This window comes from Cynoglossus semilaevis, chromosome 9 (genome assembly GCF_000523025.1).
Source record: "Cynoglossus semilaevis isolate Cse_v1.0 chromosome 9, Cse_v1.0, whole genome shotgun sequence".
Taxonomy (NCBI): Eukaryota; Metazoa; Chordata; class Actinopteri; order Pleuronectiformes; family Cynoglossidae; genus Cynoglossus; species Cynoglossus semilaevis.
Genome location: NC_024315.1, coordinates 6,951,486 through 6,972,493, shown reverse-complemented (window position 1 = coordinate 6,972,493; position 21,008 = coordinate 6,951,486). Strand labels below are relative to the sequence as shown.

General features: G+C 38.2%; 1 protein-coding gene across 1 annotated transcript in view; it reads right to left on the bottom strand.

Annotated features, from left to right (window-relative positions):
* The window catches only part of cacna1hb (calcium channel, voltage-dependent, T type, alpha 1H subunit b), an 81,376-nt gene that overhangs the window by 16,508 nt on the left and 43,860 nt on the right, over positions 1–21,008 (bottom strand). Inside the window, exons 17-30 of the mRNA XM_025058469.1 lie at positions 18,441–18,625; positions 16,095–16,394; positions 15,658–15,760; positions 15,275–15,399; positions 13,533–13,601; positions 13,166–13,350; positions 12,262–12,388; positions 8,773–8,898; positions 8,583–8,672; positions 7,857–8,049; positions 6,347–6,498; positions 6,135–6,244; positions 4,961–5,094; positions 4,808–4,878 (exon numbers count right to left, since the gene is read on the bottom strand). Coding sequence (XP_024914237.1) covers positions 4,808–4,878; positions 4,961–5,094; positions 6,135–6,244; positions 6,347–6,498; positions 7,857–8,049; positions 8,583–8,672; positions 8,773–8,898; positions 12,262–12,388; positions 13,166–13,350; positions 13,533–13,601; positions 15,275–15,399; positions 15,658–15,760; positions 16,095–16,394; positions 18,441–18,625 — 1,970 coding nt within the window. The remainder of the gene's footprint in view (positions 1–4,807; positions 4,879–4,960; positions 5,095–6,134; positions 6,245–6,346; positions 6,499–7,856; positions 8,050–8,582; positions 8,673–8,772; positions 8,899–12,261; positions 12,389–13,165; positions 13,351–13,532; positions 13,602–15,274; positions 15,400–15,657; positions 15,761–16,094; positions 16,395–18,440; positions 18,626–21,008) is intronic.

Here is a 21,008-nt window from a genome sequence, read left to right as displayed (position 1 = left end):
TGCACTCATTTGCCTTAAAATACTTAGCTATGTCCATTTCTGTTGTTAAAATTCAGAAAAAATATACTTTTTTGGTACGACAACTTTTGATCACCCTTACATACTATGCCAATAAGATCCTGAACTAATCTCCGGAAAAAAAAGTTTCTCAAAAATGACTAAAAATGCACTCATTTGCCTTAAAATACTTAGCTATGTCCATTTCTGTTGTTAAAATTCAGAAAAAATATACTTTTTTGGTACGACAACTTTTGATCACCCTTACATACTATGCCAATAAGATCCTGAACTAATCTCCGGAAAAAAAAGTTTCTCAAAAATGACTAAAAATGCACTCATTTGCCTTAAAATACTTAGCTATGTCCATTTCTGTTGTTAAAATTCAGAAAAAATATACTTTTTTGGTACGACAACTTTTGATCACCCTTACATACTATGCCAATAAGATCCTGAACTAATCTCCGGAAAAAAAAGTTTCTCAAAAATGACTAAAAATGCACTCATTTGCCTTAAAATACTTAGCTATGTCCATTTCTGTTGTTAAAATTCAGAAAAAATATACTTTTTTGGTACGACAACTTTTGATCACCCTTACATACTATGCCAATAAGATCCTGAACTAATCTCCGGAAAAAAAAGTTTCTCAAAAATGACTAAAAATGCACTCATTTGCCTTAAAATACTTAGCTATGTCCATTTCTGTTGTTAAAATTCAGAAAAAATATACTTTTTTGGTACGACAACTTTTGATCACCCTTACATACTATGCCAATAAGATCCTGAACTAATCTCCGGAAAAAAAAGTTTCTCAAAAATGACTAAAAATGCACTCATTTGCCTTAAAATACTTAGCTATGTCCATTTCTGTTGTTAAAATTCAGAAAAAATATACTTTTTTGGTACGACAACTTTTGATCACCCTTACATACTATGCCAATAAGATCCTGAACTAATCTCCGGAAAAAAAAGTTTCTCAAAAATGACTAAAAATGCACTCATTTGCCTTAAAATACTTAGCTATGTCCATTTCTGTTGTTAAAATTCAGAAAAAATATACTTTTTTGGTACGACAACTTTTGATCACCCTTACATACTATGCCAATAAGATCCTGAACTAATCTCCGGAAAAAAAAGTTTCTCAAAAATGACTAAAAATGCACTCATTTGCCTTAAAATACTTAGCTATGTCCATTTCTGTTGTTAAAATTCAGAAAAAATATACTTTTTTGGTACGACAACTTTTGATCACCCTTACATACTATGCCAATAAGATCCTGAACTAATCTCCGGAAAAAAAAGTTTCTCAAAAATGACTAAAAATGCACTCATTTGCCTTAAAATACTTAGCTATGTCCATTTCTGTTGTTAAAATTCAGAAAAAATATACTTTTTTGGTACGACAACTTTTGATCACCCTTACATACTATGCCAATAAGATCCTGAACTAATCTCCGGAAAAAAAAGTTTCTCAAAAATGACTAAAAATGCACTCATTTGCCTTAAAATACTTAGCTATGTCCATTTCTGTTGTTAAAATTCAGAAAAAATATACTTTTTTGGTACGACAACTTTTGATCACCCTTACATACTATGCCAATAAGATCCTGAACTAATCTCCGGAAAAAAAAGTTTCTCAAAAATGACTAAAAATGCACTCATTTGCCTTAAAATACTTAGCTATGTCCATTTCTGTTGTTAAAATTCAGAAAAAATATACTTTTTTGGTACGACAACTTTTGATCACCCTTACATACTATGCCAATAAGATCCTGAACTAATCTCCGGAAAAAAAAGTTTCTCAAAAATGACTAAAAATGCACTCATTTGCCTTAAAATACTTAGCTATGTCCATTTCTGTTGTTAAAATTCAGAAAAAATATACTTTTTTGGTACGACAACTTTTGATCACCCTTACATACTATGCCAATAAGATCCTGAACTAATCTCCGGAAAAAAAAGTTTCTCAAAAATGACTAAAAATGCACTCATTTGCCTTAAAATACTTAGCTATGTCCATTTCTGTTGTTAAAATTCAGAAAAAATATACTTTTTTGGTACGACAACTTTTGATCACCCTTACATACTATGCCAATAAGATCCTGAACTAATCTCCGGAAAAAAAAGTTTCTCAAAAATGACTAAAAATGCACTCATTTGCCTTAAAATACTTAGCTATGTCCATTTCTGTTGTTAAAATTCAGAAAAAATATACTTTTTTGGTACGACAACTTTTGATCACCCTTACATACTATGCCAATAAGATCCTGAACTAATCTCCGGAAAAAAAAGTTTCTCAAAAATGACTAAAAATGCACTCATTTGCCTTAAAATACTTAGCTATGTCCATTTCTGTTGTTAAAATTCAGAAAAAATATACTTTTTTGGTACGACAACTTTTGATCACCCTTACATACTATGCCAATAAGATCCTGAACTAATCTCCGGAAAAAAAAGTTTCTCAAAAATGACTAAAAATGCACTCATTTGCCTTAAAATACTTAGCTATGTCCATTTCTGTTGTTAAAATTCAGAAAAAATATACTTTTTTGGTACGACAACTTTTGATCACCCTTACATACTATGCCAATAAGATCCTGAACTAATCTCCGGAAAAAAAAGTTTCTCAAAAATGACTAAAAATGCACTCATTTGCCTTAAAATACTTAGCTATGTCCATTTCTGTTGTTAAAATTCAGAAAAAATATACTTTTTTGGTACGACAACTTTTGATCACCCTTACATACTATGCCAATAAGATCCTGAACTAATCTCCGGAAAAAAAAGTTTCTCAAAAATGACTAAAAATGCACTCATTTGCCTTAAAATACTTAGCTATGTCCATTTCTGTTGTTAAAATTCAGAAAAAATATACTTTTTTGGTACGACAACTTTTGATCACCCTTACATACTATGCCAATAAGATCCTGAACTAATCTCCGGAAAAAAAAGTTTCTCAAAAATGACTAAAAATGCACTCATTTGCCTTAAAATACTTAGCTATGTCCATTTCTGTTGTTAAAATTCAGAAAAAATATACTTTTTTGGTACGACAACTTTTGATCACCCTTACATACTATGCCAATAAGATCCTGAACTAATCTCCGGAAAAAAAAGTTTCTCAAAAATGACTAAAAATGCACTCATTTGCCTTAAAATACTTAGCTATGTCCATTTCTGTTGTTAAAATTCAGAAAAAATATACTTTTTTGGTACGACAACTTTTGATCACCCTTACATACTATGCCAATAAGATCCTGAACTAATCTCCGGAAAAAAAAGTTTCTCAAAAATGACTAAAAATGCACTCATTTGCCTTAAAATACTTAGCTATGTCCATTTCTGTTGTTAAAATTCAGAAAAAATATACTTTTTTGGTACGACAACTTTTGATCACCCTTACATACTATGCCAATAAGATCCTGAACTAATCTCCGGAAAAAAAAGTTTCTCAAAAATGACTAAAAATGCACTCATTTGCCTTAAAATACTTAGCTATGTCCATTTCTGTTGTTAAAATTCAGAAAAAATATACTTTTTTGGTACGACAACTTTTGATCACCCTTACATACTATGCCAATAAGATCCTGAACAAATCTCCGAAACAAAAAGTTTCTCAAAAATGACTAAAAATGCACTCATTTGCCTTAAAATACTTAGCTATGTCCATTTTCGTGGTTAAAATTGAGAAAAAATATATTTTTTTGGTTCGTCACCTTTTGATCACCCTAAAATACCATACCAATAAGATCCTGAACAAATCTCTAAAAATGCACTAATTTGCAATGACAGTTTTTGTGGTTAAAATGTATGGTAGTCTATCATTTTCTTGAAAAATGAGTTTTCAAAAAAATAAAAATCAGTATCCAGCCCTCACTTTACAACCTATTTTAACATTAGGTATATTTTCTAGCATTGTTGCCACTAAGTTAGCATCAGTCAGCACACTTTTAGAGCGTACCTCGACAGAAGGGAGGTTTAGCTAGAATTCAAAACACTGACCCCACTGCTTTAGGGAATGACACTAACACTCTTGTGTGGCCCACTTAGCATGTAGATTTATGAGAAAACGTCTCTTCCTCTGACCTGATTTTTAATGTCAGTAAACATTTTCTGAGCAGCTAATGATGTGACTCACTACTTTCAGATCTTCCCCAACAGAACGAGCGGTCCAATTAATAAATGATGGTTTCTATTCCAAGGACAGGCTTTAGGCTGCGGGTTTGGCCCACGGTCTGCGTAGTGGCGTGTTTATCTTTACACACTGTGCTTTGAAAATTACAAATTGACAAATAAACTGAAAAATAAAGAATAATATTCTCACAACAAGTCCTTAACAGTGCAGTCCAGTAAATAAATGAAGAAATAAATAAGTGATCATTGCATGATACTGATTTAGCAGAATGATTGTCATTTTGAAAAGAATAACATGATTGTTTCTACACCACAACATCTTCATTTTACATTAGTTTCCTCCAAAGAGAATCAACTGAAACCATGTCTTAGTGATACATTATTTAAGGCTTGCTTTTTGTCATCACAACTACAGTGAATGTCAGACACACTGCTGGAATTAAGAGTTACTAATTAGTCACTATCTACTATCTGTGATGTCACATTCGCTGTATTTGGGACGACACCAGCTGAGGATAGCAGTGGTGTCAGTAAATCATGAGGGAGGCAGTCGTTGCCAGGCCTCATGAATTGCTAAATAAAGCAAGCTGTCAGTATTTCATCAGATCCGGAAACTAGGATCAGAGCTGGAACAGACAGACGCTCTTTGTTTAACGGCATCGGTGCTGCCTCTTACCTGAGGCAACGCTTGCATTACTGTGTTTAACAGAGCCCTCATTCCTGTGGCCATCTTCAAGAGCTTCAGCACTGAAACAACAGAATGTGTCAGCTGTTATCTACCACTTCAATCCTGTGTTTGTGTGTGTGTTTTTGTATCAAAAATGCATACCCCTCGTTATTCGCAGGACTCTCATGATGCGTATAATGGTAGGGTTGATAGGCAGGGAAGCGTTCAGATCGATTTCCTCCAGTGCGATTCCCATGATGGACAACAAGACAATGGAGAGGTCCAGCTGGTTCCACCTCGACAGGAGAACACACACACATTTACATTAAGAATTAAAATAATGCTGTTTTCAGGGTATGTGTGTGCTTGTGTGTGTGTGAAGGCGGAGGATGCGGGGGCACTTGGTATGGCTCCAAATTTATCGTTTAAAGAGGCAAGTGGGATGAAGAACAGGAGCAGGATGTTGTCTGAATGAGAAGCGTTTACAATAGCAGGGGAGTCTCCAGAGGAACCAGGCGAGGGGGTGGCACCTGGCTCCAGCATGCAGGAAGTAGGACACTGGCCCATTCACTTACTGTGGATTCTCCTCACATTAGCTCACTAAGACATTAACTGCAGATTATACCAAGGCACTATCTGCTGAGGTAGGTCTGCTAGAAAAATTCCAGCTGTTGTTACATCATCATGTGTGCAGAAGACTATTTGGTCTAAACGGACAGAAACAGTACGAAATCATGAGCTGTGAATTTACCTTTGAAAAGGCGTGGTATTTAAATGTAGTAAGACTGAAGAGAAAAGTGAAAATAATTCCGCTTTAAAACCCATCTCAATCAGTCATAGTACACAGTAGCTAGCATTAACATTAGCATTGCTAAAAGCTAAATGTTTCCCTTTTTAACACCAATGCACAGGATGAAGATTTTTCAAGTTATAATTAAAATATAGTTATATAAAATCTCTGATTTAGTGTAAAAAAAGACAAATATTTTCTGTTGTGTAATTCAGAATCAACCCATCAGGGGTCTCCAGTGGTTCTGCACAAGTAATTTGGCTGAGTTTTTTTATAAACGTGATGCATTTTCTGATGCAACCAGATTGAACCTAAACATTTCATGTCAGGTGGAAATCTTACCACAGCGCCACCTAGCCACATTGAAAAATTATATTGAACCCAAACTTTTTAATTTATAAAAGTCACTCTGCAGCTTTAATTACCAGAGTAAAAGTACAGTACTTTATATTCTCTAATAGAATGTTTGACTATAAGTTAATGTGTGAATGTGACCATTCTATGTTGTATAGGTCTACAACAGTAGGAATGTGGGAGTGTGAATACCTCTCTTTGAAAAACCTGCGCAGGCCAAAGGCGATGAGTTTAAGAATGGCCTCGATGACGAAAACCAAGGTGAACACATAGTTGCAGTACTTCAGTATCTCCTCCAGGTACTGCAGGACACAAAGACAAAAACGTCCCGTGGCTGTTCTGTACCTCTGTGTCATCGTTACTGTTGTTCCAGGACAGGTGACAGGTGGTGTTGCCATGGTTACCTTAGGCTGGTTGTAGTACTCCATGCTCATGGTGAGGAGGTTTGTGAAGATGATGATGGTGATGAAGAGGTCCATGTAGTAGCTGGTGCACACAGTGTGGATGGATCGACGCAATGGGGAGTAGTCTGAGTAATATGGTTTCTCCTGGGCCCCTGGGTCACAAAAAGATGCAAACATTCATATCTATACAGAAAACACACACACACACAAACACACACAGATAAACTGGCACTCAGACACCCAGTCATTAAAACGCCTGTGAAATAAAAATATGACATGGACTATGAAGTCACCGATGGAGTTGGTGCCAAGTAGTACACTGTGTGTGTGTGTGCGCACTATGAGTGCCACTTCAGGAATTCAGTCTTATCCATCACAAACAAACACACACACACACGCGCACATACACACCACCTCAAGGTGTCTTTGGGCAGAAACCCTTGCAGTCTGTTGCCAGACACTTAACTGACAAAGGAAAAGCACTACTAGAGATTATACCGCAGAAAAAGGGGGGTGGGGGGTGGGGCAGAGAGAGAGAGAGAGAGAGAGAGGCAGGCAGTAATATTCAGAGAGTATGGGCAAAGTACGCTCATGCTTGTGCAGTAATACTTAATACTACGTAATGCGGCCACTACAGTAACTGTGACAAGTGGATGTACGATAACATCAGCCGACCAATACTTTCGGCACAATAGTAGCGTATTATGTAATATCAGTAAGAATCATTATTGATTTTTTTCTCCGATAATGCAATGCCTGGGCTTCACCACATGATGTCTGCCCAAAAGCAGTTTTAGGGATAAACGCCTGTATATTAAAGCGAAAGTCACTAGATGGCAGCATTGCAGCTCATTCAACTCATACAGTGGTTTGTAAATATTACCAGGCCTATATCGGTTTCGGTTGATATCGGAATCTGAAGTTCTCGCTCAATATCAAAAATTATTTTGATGGTAGTGAGCCATATTTTGTGCTCTTAAATAAACCAAATGTAAGTCCAAATTTTTCACGGTATTTGTGCTCTTAAATAAACCAAATGTAAAATAAAGTCCAAATTTTCCACGGTGAAGTTGCCAGTGCTACTGTATGACTGAGCCATACGTCCCACGGAGGAGTTTCAGACTGAGTCTGTTTTTAATAGCACTAAACTACTACTTTGTTCTGCAGGGACGCTCCTCCACAACACCTCACTGTGCACTTTTCTTTAATCGGAGATATAAGCACAGGGGCGTTTTATTATTAGACCCTATGTGGACCAATGGCGGAGCAGAGAGGGTCTGATTCATGGGTAGAGTGTACAACTACCCACTAGAGGCTCATCTGTGCGTCTGCTGTGTGGTCAAAAAGTACCAGACACTGTCTGTCATCACAGCTCCTGTAGCTGAGAGGACTCTCACCCTGAAGATAGAAACAGACAAACTATCGTCTGTTTCAGCAGCAGCTCTGGACTGACAGAGCCGACAGTTACACTCATGTGAACCCCTTATAGTTCAGGACAATCGTTTCTCACTTCTTCTCCTCTTCTCCCAACGCCTCTGTCGTTTCTCCTCCCTCAGCCGCGCCTCCTCTTCCTCCTGTTGCTGCCGACACTTGTGAAAGTTCTCCACCACCACGCCCACAAACATGTTGAGCACAAAGAAGCTGACGATGAGGAGAAAAGAGATGAAGAACAGCAACATCCAGGGGTTGTTGTTTCTGATTGGCTGCGGACACAGAAAGTACAGGCGAAAGGGAAACGGAAGGAAAGGGGTGAGTAAGCAGCGGCAGGACAAATGGGGGTAAGGGAACAGGTGAGGAGGGGTGGAGGACAACAGGAGAGGGAGCAGAAACCAGAAAACAATGGAAGTAATGAGTCAGCAGTGGAACTGTCTGACACTGACAGCTCAAATCTATTTATCTGTTTTTTCCCCCGCTGACACCTCCCCTCTGTCCTGAAATGTTCAAGGTGGAGGTAAAATACAATAAATAAATACAGCAATATTCAGTTCTAACCAACCACAAACCCATTTTTCATTTTTGTTTTTGTTTGGGTTGTTGGTTTTGTGGGGTATTTTTGTGTGGCCATTTAAAAAAAAAAAAAAAAAAAAAAAAAATCGCACCAGCCAAATAGAGTGTCCTCTATCGGCTATCTGTGTGAAAATAATAAACATGTGAAATTACATATTTAAATATATAAATTGCACCTGAGTATAAGTCGCAAAAATGTGTGCGTGTGCGTGTGTGTGGCTATCCTCACCTGCTGATCCACTCCGACAGCATCCAGGCCGTCGTACATGATGCTGACCCAGCCGTCTTTACATGACAGAACAAACAGTGACATCAGTGCCTGGAATAACAGGACACACACATGCATCAGCGTCATGCTGTCATGTTTAATACATATCTACGTGTCAGCACTGGATGTGCAGTACTGCGTGGACACAGACCTGTCCCAGATTGTCGAAGTTGTATTTGCGTCTGACCCATCGGTACCCTGCCTCCAGACACTGGGTTTTATTGGTGATGTTGGCCACATCGTGCCCCTCGCATTGGAAGAACTTCCCCTTAAACAGCTGCACACAGACACGTGTGTGTGCACAGAGAGAAGGCACATGAGAACAGTGTGTCCACTGGGTAATTACAAACAAATAAACAGATGTACGTTTGTACAGCATCATAACGAGCAATGAAGAATCCTGACGGCCGGCAGTCTTGAAGTGACACCTTTGACGGCTGTACGAGGCTGATGGAGGACAGGGGGAAATAGGATTTCATTCATGGATGAGTGACTGACAGTAGTTGGACTGGGTTTACAATATTAGTCCCAGCTGCCAATCACAACTAGTTCCTACAGAACTTCACATACACTGTATTTTTCTAAACCCTATATGTATACATTGGCGCGTATTGATATCGAGAAACACAGGGTAACAGTTCCAACAACAACAACAACAACACAGCAACCTTAAAAAAACACAACAACGATGATCACAGGGCGAAAAGACAAGTAATCTCTCTAAATAGTCGGAGAAACACAGCAACCTTAAAAAAACACAACAATGATGATCACAGGGCGAAAAGGCAAGTAATCGCTCTAAATAGTCGGAGAAGGAGAAGTAATAAACAGGTCCACAGAACTCCCAGTGACCCAAACAGCATAAACTCACCAAAACACATTAGCGACAGCTAATATAAAGGTAATCCACTTAAACCATTCGCCATCGCTGTATCCCATAATACTCTCTTAAAGTCATCCACACCCTCATCGGAAATCCACTCATCCTATTCAGTTACGATTACTGTTTATTTCTCTCTCCGAGGTGTTGGCATTATTCGTACACCTTTTTTTCTTTAGCTTTGTGCCTTGATATATAATGATAATGAAAAAGATAATGTTCAGTATACAGGTGTTAATTCAACACTTTAACACTCAATGCTGTATTCATCACAGCATTGTTGGCACTTTTTAGTTGTTTATATAGCAGGTTGATTACACTCAGCTTTTTAGCAACTAAAAATATTTGTTATATTCTTATTTAACATTATATTTCTCATATTAAGACCTGTAACTAGCAATTGAGACAATAATCTCTTTAGTGAAATATTTTAGCAATTTGCAGAAAAAAAATGGTCAGGTTTAAGATTGTTGATATATCTGAAATAATCATGATTAATCCACAGCTACTTGGTAAATAGTAATGGTTGCGTGTGAAAGGGTTACTGATGCAAAATCACAATGAGAAAGCCTGAGAAGAGGAAAAAAGTTTATCATAAAAGTTTGGAGTCATCTAGGTCATTTTGGGCTTCAGTTAGCAGCTGGATTTACTTGAAGAAAGTTCACCTCTCATCCAAGAGGCTCGTTCAGCTCTGACTACCTGGTGAAAACCTCCAGGTATGGAACCTCTGTAAGCTGAATACTTGAATAAAGAGTCATCGTGTTCAACAATGCGGGTCACGGAGTCGTTGACCTACTTTATGGATGTTAGTTTCACCTGAGGTTCAAGTGTGAATGAGGGGTTTTTAGAACCTCCTGAGACACATGTCACTCTGTATCTAAGTGTTGACTCTGGCAGAGTTACGCTCTCTCACCACGTGGATGGGAAACAAATTTCTGTGAGGGTGGGCTCTCAGAGGAACTGTGGTTCAATTATTAGGTATTTTCAAGAATTTCCACATTGTGAGATCATTAAAGTTCAATCTAAGTTTGATCTAATCTAATCTAGGGCTGGACCATCAACCAATAATGACACATATTAGATCCCAGAATATTAGTGGAATCCATCAAATCACTTTCTCTTTGTTTTCCTTATCTTTCTATCATATAAGGTTGAAAACACTGCACACTAAGTTTTTCTTGTTATATGGGATGTACACTGAACTTTTCAAAATGTATATTAAACTATTTTTATTTTTTTAAAGCCAGAAGCTAATTTTCAGAAATATTACAGATCTTTTCAGACACCCTGGGGTGTTTGAGGGAAAATAATTAATACATTTTAGTCCTTTGTCTGGAAGCGGTCACAGACTTGCCTTCTGCCCTGGTTGAAGGTCAAGCAGTCTGGCCAGCTGCTGGCTGCCGCGTGGCCTGCCTATAGTTCGCAAATCACATTTTCTTTCAAAAATAAAAACTCTGTGCCTTCTGAATTCTGCCTTCTTCTCATATTGCTGAGAATCAGCTCCAGGTTCTCTAAGATTGTTTAGAAACTTTTAGATTAGATTAAGATTTAGATTCAAATTAGATTAGATTGATATATCTGAAAAAGAAAATGTACAAAAAATATTTTTTAAATCATCATATAGGAGGTTATTTTGGACATAGACTCATCATATAGGAGGTTATTTTGGACATGGACACAAAAAAACCAAGTGGGGATGAAACCAGACTGAATCACAGGCTGAGAGAGTATTATTGAGAGCCAACCGCGGTCAGCACACCTCCATTTATCTGATCTCACAGCAGGTAAGAAGACTAACATCGCTACGGCTCTTGGTGCTTTAAACAGCAGCAACCTCATACTGTCATTATGAGTCACTCTGTGTATCTACAAACTCCCTTCAACGCCACAGGTGGCTCGTGCACAACTGGGTGCACAAATCTTGTGGTACACAAAAAAGGACTGAACTAATGTCTAAGATATCCAGAGACATTAGTTCAGTCCTTTTTTGTGTATCCAGGTAGCATGTAGCATGTGTTCCAGTCTGCCTGCCTGGCATCACAAAAAACCTGAAATACTACCGTACATGGCCATACAGCATATATGGTTTTTCAATGAATGAAAGATAAACATGATTGAAATAACACAAAATAGAACAGAATAAGTTTTACAAATATTATTGAAATCTTAGACGTTTGAGACTAAAGGTTATAGCAGCGTTTGCTGTGGAGGAAAGGGAGCTTCATGTTGGTGACTGAACACATTAAAATACCAATAAAAAAATAATAAAAACAATTACCATAATGTGGCAGTGTATATCCTTTAACAATATCCAGTAGTATCTGAACCATAATTACAGTTTTCCCTGCAAAGTCAGATTTTTTTGGCTCTAAAACCTTTGAAAATTAAAATGAACTCATAGTTTAAATTAGTTTTACACAAAAATTAGGTGAAAGTTTCAAAAGCACAGTCCTCCTGCAGCGAACCAATTTTTATTTCCAGCTGCACAATCAGCAGCTCATTTGTGTTTTCCTTCACTTTTTTCCCTCTCCCCCGTATTTATTACCTAAAGCGTTTCCTGAGCTTGCCTTCATTTATTTATTCAAAGCCATTGTGATCTGTGTCTTCTCACAGCAGAAAACACAACACGCTTCAGTTGTTTGGTGACATTTCACAGTATGACAGTGCATACGTGCTGCATATTTCTCAACAAGCAGCAGTCAAAAGCTGAAATGCTGAGCCTTATCTTCGACGCACAGTCGAGGATGACAGAACATTTACCTGCACTCCTAAAATTCCAAATACGATGAAGAAGGCACAGCAGATGAGGACAATGTTCCCAATGGGCCTCAGAGACGTGATGAGAGTCTCCACAACCAGTTTTAGACCTGGAGCCCGACTAATTACCCTGCAACACATGAACACAAACGACAATGACTCGTAGGTTTGTCTTACATCGGGCGCTGATGCCCAGTCAACACTCTGTAAAAGACACTTCATCTCATTAAAACATGACTGACAGCAAGGACACGACACACATACAGTAAGCCACTGAGAAAGAGACTGACTCATTAACATAAAGTCTGTGCAGGTCTTTCTAAGACACACGTGCCAAACTAAAGGCCCGGGGGCCAAATGTGGCCCACCAAGTCATTTTGTATGGCCCACGGGAGCTGGGAAAGCATTTAATACTTTTTTTTAATTATTATTACACATAGCCATTTACAATATTTATAACTTGAATAAATAGTAATTAATTTCAGAAACATTTATTAATACCTTAATACCTTGGATTAGTTACCATGGAGTAGTTACAGCTATAGTCTATTGTTTATAACCGGCCCTTATAGGGGAACTGTACTGATGATGTGGCCCCCCCGTTTGACAATTACACCTGAGTCTGGAATACTGATTTCAAACACACATACAAAACAATTCACTCTTTAGGTAGATTTAGTGTAAATCAATTTTAATTAAATTATTTTTTTAATTTAAATGCCAAACATAGTGTTACTTTTCTTTCTAATAATTTGACCATTGACTATTATTATTTTTTTCTTCAAACACTGTTCTCAGCTGAACAGTGTAGACCTGTGCTGCTGTGTGTTAATGGCGAAGAAAAAACTTTTGGAGGTAATATGCTGTGTAAATCATTTTAATCAGAGAACTTCTCAAGTACACCTACCGGAGAGGTCGCAGTGTGCGAAGGAGACGAAGCACACGAAGTATGCCAAGGATTCGATTACCTCCAGATGATGCGATGGAGACGAGAATGTCCACCATTGACACAAACACCAGCAGACCGTCTAATATGTTCCAGCTGCTCTGCAGGTACACACCGTTTCCAAAGCACAGGCCCATAGCTACCACCTGAAAGAACACGCACACATACAGTGTACATCCAGCACAATTACAGGTGGAAGGTAAAAAAAAAAAAAAAAAAAAGCCCCACTAATCTCCACCCAAGAGGAAAATTGCCCTTTTACAAGTATGATGAGAAAATGAGTTTGGAGTGAAGTGGCTGTTCAGAAAATGTGCAGTACTGTGTTTACCTTCATCATCATTTCACCCACGAAGATCACAGTGAAGATGTAATTGGACACACTGAGGAACACCCGCTCCTGACACACATACACACACAGAAAAAAACCCTACATTAATCAGTTTAAAGGTTTTTTGTCCCAGTAGCTTTTAACCTTTGATTCTGCTCAGCAGCTCATTACAATTTGTTACATAATGAGGTGAGAAAAAAAAAACAACAACTGTGACTGTACTGGAAAAATAATAGCAAAAAATAAATGACTGTGTTTTGCATCAGCTACAGGTCCTTTTTTGAGTGGTTTTTCGATGGTTAAGGCTGTTTTTGAACTGAAGTAGCTGCCGTCCCTTTCTATTATTTGCCATCTCTGGTCGGGGTCTACAGTTATGTGACACGCTCTCTTTGTAAAAACTACTCTACACTTCCCGACACTAATGGATAAAGACAGAATGGCGCAGGACAGAGCTGGCTGTCCTGTCAACACATGACAGATAATAACGAACCAGGGAGCCCTCCACTCATTCGTCAATTTCAACTGTGCATCAGGGAAACTGTGGCTCTTCTACAGCACAGCATGGCTACAGTAATATAGTTAATGGAAATGTTGTGTCCAAGGCTGTGATGGACAATTGTTTTCTTATCCTTTTTTTTTCCTAAAAAAAAAAATATTTTCAACTTCTACGCCACAAACTTGGAATAAAACATATCAGTCAGAGACAATGAAAATATTATGATAGTCTGAACCAAACTTGACATTTCAGAATACGTTTGTACTCCACTGAGTTTTCTCAAAGATGGACTGACTGATGTGAACGCTCTGATTATTCAGAGAAATACTGAGATGCAAAACACTAAGTAAATATCGAATCTGACCTATGCTAGCCAACAGAGCGCTAGGCATTACTATTCTGTGCATGCTCATGACGCAGAAATAACAGAAGAAGCAAACCAACAACTGCACTGTTGTCACCTTTCATAACGTATCACCTGTATTCAAATAATAACAACCACCGGGGACAGTTTTAAATCTCACTTCAACACAAAAGAAAATAAAAAGCAGGTGTTGAATCAATGTACTACTAGTATTATTTATTCAGAGGGTAACAGGTACCGCATACTGTGCTGAAAAAAATTTGTTTTTTCCAAATTAATGAATCTAGTCAAGCAATGAAAGCAGCCTGACTCACTCGCTTTTTTTTGTTAACAAGAGCAGAAAGAACAGTGGTTTCACTGGGAAAAGTCAACCATTATTGTCTGGTTAAATCCATTCAGTAGGTTCACATAAACAGTAATGTCCATCTACAGCACAAGTCCAGCTGGAGTTTGAACTTCAGTGCTTTTTCAATTACACCAGCCAAAAAGAGAATTGCTTTGTTTTTATAAAGCTCAGTTTAAACCACCTTAAATATTGCTACGTTAAGTGTTAGCAAGTTTTACAGCTGTCAATGACACAAATTTAGCTTTTTGTTCTAGGGTTGTTTGTGACAATGGATAACTGTTTAAATTTCGAAAGCACAAAAAACAAAAAACACTTGTGTATGTTGTTTCTGCCACAACCAGATTAAAACACAGAAGCTAGCTAGGCACTTGACGTTACCTAGTTAAGAGCCTTACTTTTGGTTATGGTGTTATCTTTGAGCAGACAAACACTAGTCAAACACTAAACCTCCGATTTTAATTTAACTGTAACTCAATTTAATTCTATATTGTAACCAAAGAAAACCCTGTAAATCCACTTATTTTCATATGTGTTACCATGCTGTTCGACTCAATGTCTGGTCTCTCCAGGGCAATGGTGATGCAATTGAGGAAGATGAAGAGGAGGACGATGTGATCAAACATCTTGTGACCTATGACCGGGGGCAGAGGGGAGAGGGGGAGAGCATCAGCATTGTCACCGACCACATCTTCTGTTTCCAGTATGATTTAGTTGGTGTCCTGTTTATCGCCTGCATTTGTCAACATTATATGTTCATTTCCACCCGGGCAGTTTAATTGATAAAGGTGAAAATTGTTGAAGCTGAGCTGCTGCTGTAACCTTCACACTTCTGCAGCAAATTTCACACATACTGGAGCTGAGGCTGCAGCGGCCACCAAGGAAAATGCAAGGGGCTGTGTGAGTGTGAGTGTGTGTGTGTACCGGTTATGTGGGGAGAACAGATAGAGGGACCAGTCTTCATGCTCCAGGCACCACTGTGGCTTATATGGCTCCAGGATTTTCTTCAGTTTTTTACATAGGCTCTGTATGAGATAAACACACACGCGCGCGCGCGCACACACACCCACACAAAGTAATTGTCACAGTTATTACACTGTTAATTTTAAGGTGGATAATATCAGCTCTGCGCACATGTTGGATCAGATTTGTGGAGGGTATTTCTCTGACAAGGTATTTTCAGCTAATCCAATATTTTTTAAATGTACAATAAATACTTCAGACACTGCGGTTGCAGCTCATACTCTCCAACAATTGTTTAAATAATTCAATATCTTTTATTGAAAACAAGACAATATTGATTTCTGTATCTATTTTCCCAGAGTACATATAATGTAAAAAATTCCCCCCGATATTCACCTCCTCAACCTCGTCCTCGTCGTTATCGCCGTGGTAGTGAGACGTCAGAGGAGTGTCATCGTAGCAGCTGTCGCTGAGGTGAAAGGTGGTGCCGTTGCAATCAGGCGAGAGGAGCACCGGCACCTGCAGGAACTCGGACTGGTCCAGGGACTGCTCCATGCTGCTGGGATTGGAGTTTGAGTGCGTGTCGGACAACAGCGACTCCATCTCTCCTGATTGGCTCTTCCTGTGAAGACTTGGGGCTCGACCCATGCTGGTCCAACTGGAGCGACGACTCTCTGGACCGCTGTCCCAAAGGCTCTGTGGCGACAACTATAACTTTATGAATCGGTTTCTCGTTAGATTTGTATCCTGATTATGTTAAATACTGCTGTTTGTGTCAGCAGGGTTCATCATAACATGTCATTGTAATCACGAAATAAACTGATGACGGGTAATTCAAAATAAAAAAAAATGTTTTTTGCATTTTCCTTGCCTTATAATAAGTCTTACATAAGTGCTTTAGTTAAAGTTTTTTTATAGAGTTGTCCTTGTTTGATAGTAGCTTGAACAGATGTGGATTTCACACTGTAATTTGGGAGCACTGGAGAAGAACATCTTTGTCATCATAAATCTGACGCATACACCACAGAAGAAGGAAAAGAGAAAAGCCTGAGAGTGGTTAGGTACAGAGAAGGAGACGAGAGTTGACATCACTCTGTGTGAATAGTCACTGCAGGTTCCCCTGATGTGCAGGAGGAACAGAAGAGGTGAGTGTTCCTCACTCCAATCGTCTCCCTGTGCAGTGTCACAGTGAGACGTGAATAATTATTTTTGCACGTTTGTGGATAGAGAAAACAATTACTGTTAGAGGAAGAAGGTTTGTGGATAGAGAAAACAATTACTGTTGAATTTGTTACCGTTTGCAAAATAAAGAATAGAGGAAGAAGTAAAAGTGGAGGAACCAAATTATAGTTGTTCTGCCATGTAATGCAGTTTTGACCAGATCAGCCATTTCTTCCTTTCTAACAGTGGACACAGTTTGGAAGACAGGAGTGAAGGGTGCGGGGGAGGGCCGAGGGATGATGTGGCAAAAGCTGAGGTCAGCACCAAAACCCCTGCAGAAAAGTACGTTTTTATGAGGAACACCTAACTGTTGGAGTCCCACTCCAGCCGGTCAGATGAATTATATTTAACAGACCATGCATTAGGACTGGATGTTACCATACAATCACAAAGGTAACGTCAATAACCTATGTATGTTAGAACAGTAGTGCATAATAGTTGAAATGAAAACTTCATGCTTACAGCACAGGCTCAAATGACTAACTTTATAGAAAACAAAACATTAAATGTTCAGAATAGTCAATCCTCTCCCAGGCTTAGTTAACTAAGCTTACACTGTTATCCAATTAACCTAGAATTGATGGTATTATTTTTTATGATTTGGTATTATTAATGTGAGAAAAGAAAAAAGCTACAAACACACACACACCCTTTATCTTAGCCAACATACACTAACACCCCATTAAAATGAGAAAACTAAGTAAATAAACACAAACCATAAAAGGTGTTTTTTTATGATGCAATGCTTTTGCATCTTATATTTTAGTAATTACAAATACGCTGCCACTCTGAATACTAATGTATGAAAACATGCTGCTCAAAGTGTATTTTTTTATGTGTACACATTGCCGAGCAAATTGGCAGCAGGACTGGTGCCTCAGGCGAAGACATGATTCGTCTGTAAACACTGTAATGTGAATCCGTTTCTCTGCCTTACCATGGAAGGTAATGAAGACGATGGACCACTGGTACCGAGGGTTGAAGTATTAATTACTTTTTGACGATTTATGACAAATATAAATGACGCCAGAGCGACATGACATGGTTGATGAAGGGGGAAGTTATCATGTGTCAACAGCTGAAAAATATGATTAAAAAATATTCTACCTTCAGATATATTTTATGACTCATGAGAGTCAAGGAGTTTGATAAATGATCTCCTTGGTTATTAAATTTAAGGATTACAGTAGAGTCACAGTTTAGGCCGAGTCTAAGATCAGATAAAAAGAAGATTAATCTTTTGTTCCAGTGAGGAATTTGCCATGGATTTTGTAACGTCTTCAGAATAAAATTTTTAAAAAAAGAAAATCTTAAATCATCAATCACTCACAAAACTGAACATGTGAACAAAATTAAAAGAACGGTTAAAAACAGCTACAGGTTACAAAGAAAATTCAATTCTTTGTGTCCCATATTCCATTCTGGATGACGACAAGGCTTTTCTTAACGTATCCGTCCACATCCGTCACAGGTCACATTACTGCAGTCACAACATAGTGTGTGTGTGTGTTCTAAACTCACCGGTGGTCTTTGCTCCAAGCTGTTGATGTCCATGGAAGCTCCACTCGCTCGCCGTGATTGGCAGGAGTTAATGGTGGGCGTGGCTGCGGTGTGGGTGATCAGAGGTGGAGGAGGAAGCTGGGGCATGGAGGCCTTCGGGTTCAGGGGACCATTAGGACTGAGCATCATGGTGTGGAGCCTAAGCTCTGCAGCCACACACACACACACGAGAACACAATGTACATATACAGGTTATTTCAAAGACTTAGAGAAGCTTGAATATGTAAAGAAGTATTTTTTATAAAGAAGAGCAAAGAATCACAGATCATTATCTAAATAAAAATCACTTCTCTGGTCTTTTGAAGCTCGTTGTTATTGCCATTAATGAGACGTACTCCAACAGATGCCAAGGGGCCAAAGTAAGGAAGTAAAAAAATTTCTTTCCATCATCCTAAACTTCAAACGTCTGTTCATTACACAGCTAACAACGCAGGGAAAGTGTTACTTTACCTACATTATCTTGGACGGAAGGTAAAAGCTAAACTCCAAGAGAGAGTAATTTCTCTCACAAGGGCTTTTGAATCAGAGGAATGTTTTAGCTTTGTTGCTACGGCCCCATCAGCACGTCACTATAAATAAAGGGAAGAAAGACATACTGTTGGAGCTGACAGTCTGAGTTTTCCTGTTCATTTTGGATGAAGCCCAGCAGTAAAAAAATAAAAATAAATCAAACTAACAGTGAAAATTGTTGCTTTGTGTTTTTTTGTCTTTAAACAAAAATATTATTACAAATTAAAACAATAACAATATTAACAATAATAATGATAATACTAATTATTATTATTATACTGTATGTTAAACTAATAATAATCAATACATCAATAATAATGATAATAATAATAATTATCATTATACTGTATGTTAAACTAATGATAATCAATACAAAATGAAATTAATAATCATTTTAGAACGCTTTCAGATGAAGAATTCTTTTAATCAGAGTTTAGTAAATAAACATGATCAAGATGAAAATATAACAAATAACATTTTAGTTGTCTAAAAGGTTTTTTAATTTTTTGACTGTAATCATTTTGATATTTAAAAAATTAAACAAAATTTAAACCAGTTCTAATGACTAACACTGGACTAAGAGGCTGCTCAAATGAACACAGCTAAAAGTTGCCATTACATTGCATTAAGTCTATGCAGTGCTGCATTCAAGAGCCACCAGAACAACGATGACATTCGCTGCAGACCTGTTCAAACAAGCCCCTATCTGCATTAAAGCCAAATGAACATTTGATCAATAGTTTTATCCTGACATTACTGTAATCGTGTCATTTCATTTGTGGATCTCACAGGCCCCTGGGTGTCTGCGGTGGTTTTATTAACAATCCCCCAAGGCCGACCAGACTGCAAATATACAACCAAAGTTGTGAGAGAGTTGAGGCACTTTGAAATATAGGTGTATGAGGTAGTGACACGTACTCAACACTGCCTTTACTGTCTGCTTGCCAGCTGGAATACAGGGACAAAAAACTCCATCCTATTATCTAGGCTAAGATCCACTGGATAAAATCAGAGCTGGCTGCTAACTGAAAAAATGGGTTTGCTGCTTATCTCATCATTAACAGCCTTTCTGATTGGACTGGGAAGTTAGTAAATCACTTGTATTCTCAAACTTATATTCATAGAGAATATATAATAGTTTCTGTCCCAATGATTCCCCCTGAGCTGTTGGTCTAAAGCAGTACAATGGTCTCTCTCTATATCTCGGCCCACACAGTAGCTCTCAACAATCTCGCGAGAGATCGCGGTACTTTATGGGTTTTTTATTATTTCATATATTTTTATTATTTTCATGAGAAAACATTCCATACCAAAACAATAAACAGTAAAATTATAGCAAATACATATACGCTGGTAGCTTTTGTTTAGGAGATCGAACGTGCTCTTCTGTTCCACCCGCTGATTAGCTCATGCTAATCGTAGCATCTCTTAGCATCTAGCCTAGTCTGTCCGCCGCTCGTTCACTTAGCTCTGCGCCGTTGCTGTAAAGTTTGTGTTCGGTGAAAGTTTACCCTCATTTAACGCCCTAAAGGCTCTGCTCATCTTCTTGGGCTTCTGTTACGAAGCCCAAACGAACGCGCTGACACAGACGCCATTTTCTACTAATCGAATTGCCCTCACCTGCATCCGGGGCTGCACCTGCGTCGCCACACACGTGCTCTTCCTCCTGCAACTGAGCGCTATCCTCCGCCGCGCCCCCACAATGCGCATGTGCATTGAATCTGATTCATAACTACGTATTTTACATTGTTTTTCATGGTCGTGTTTTTAAGTTATTTACGTAATATGTATGTCTTCATATATGACAATTTTGAGCATTAGCACGTGTTTGGTACAGAATCCCATAAAACCCCTGACTTTTTTTGCAACTGAACCTTTAAATTAATGCCAGGTTGAAGACAAAGGGTAGAACCCCTAATTGTTGATGTGATTTAGAAGCTATAGTATGGCTATGGCTGTTTAAAAATACCTCTCCAGCATGCCATAATGTAAAAGCAACACTAACTTTGGCTTTCACTT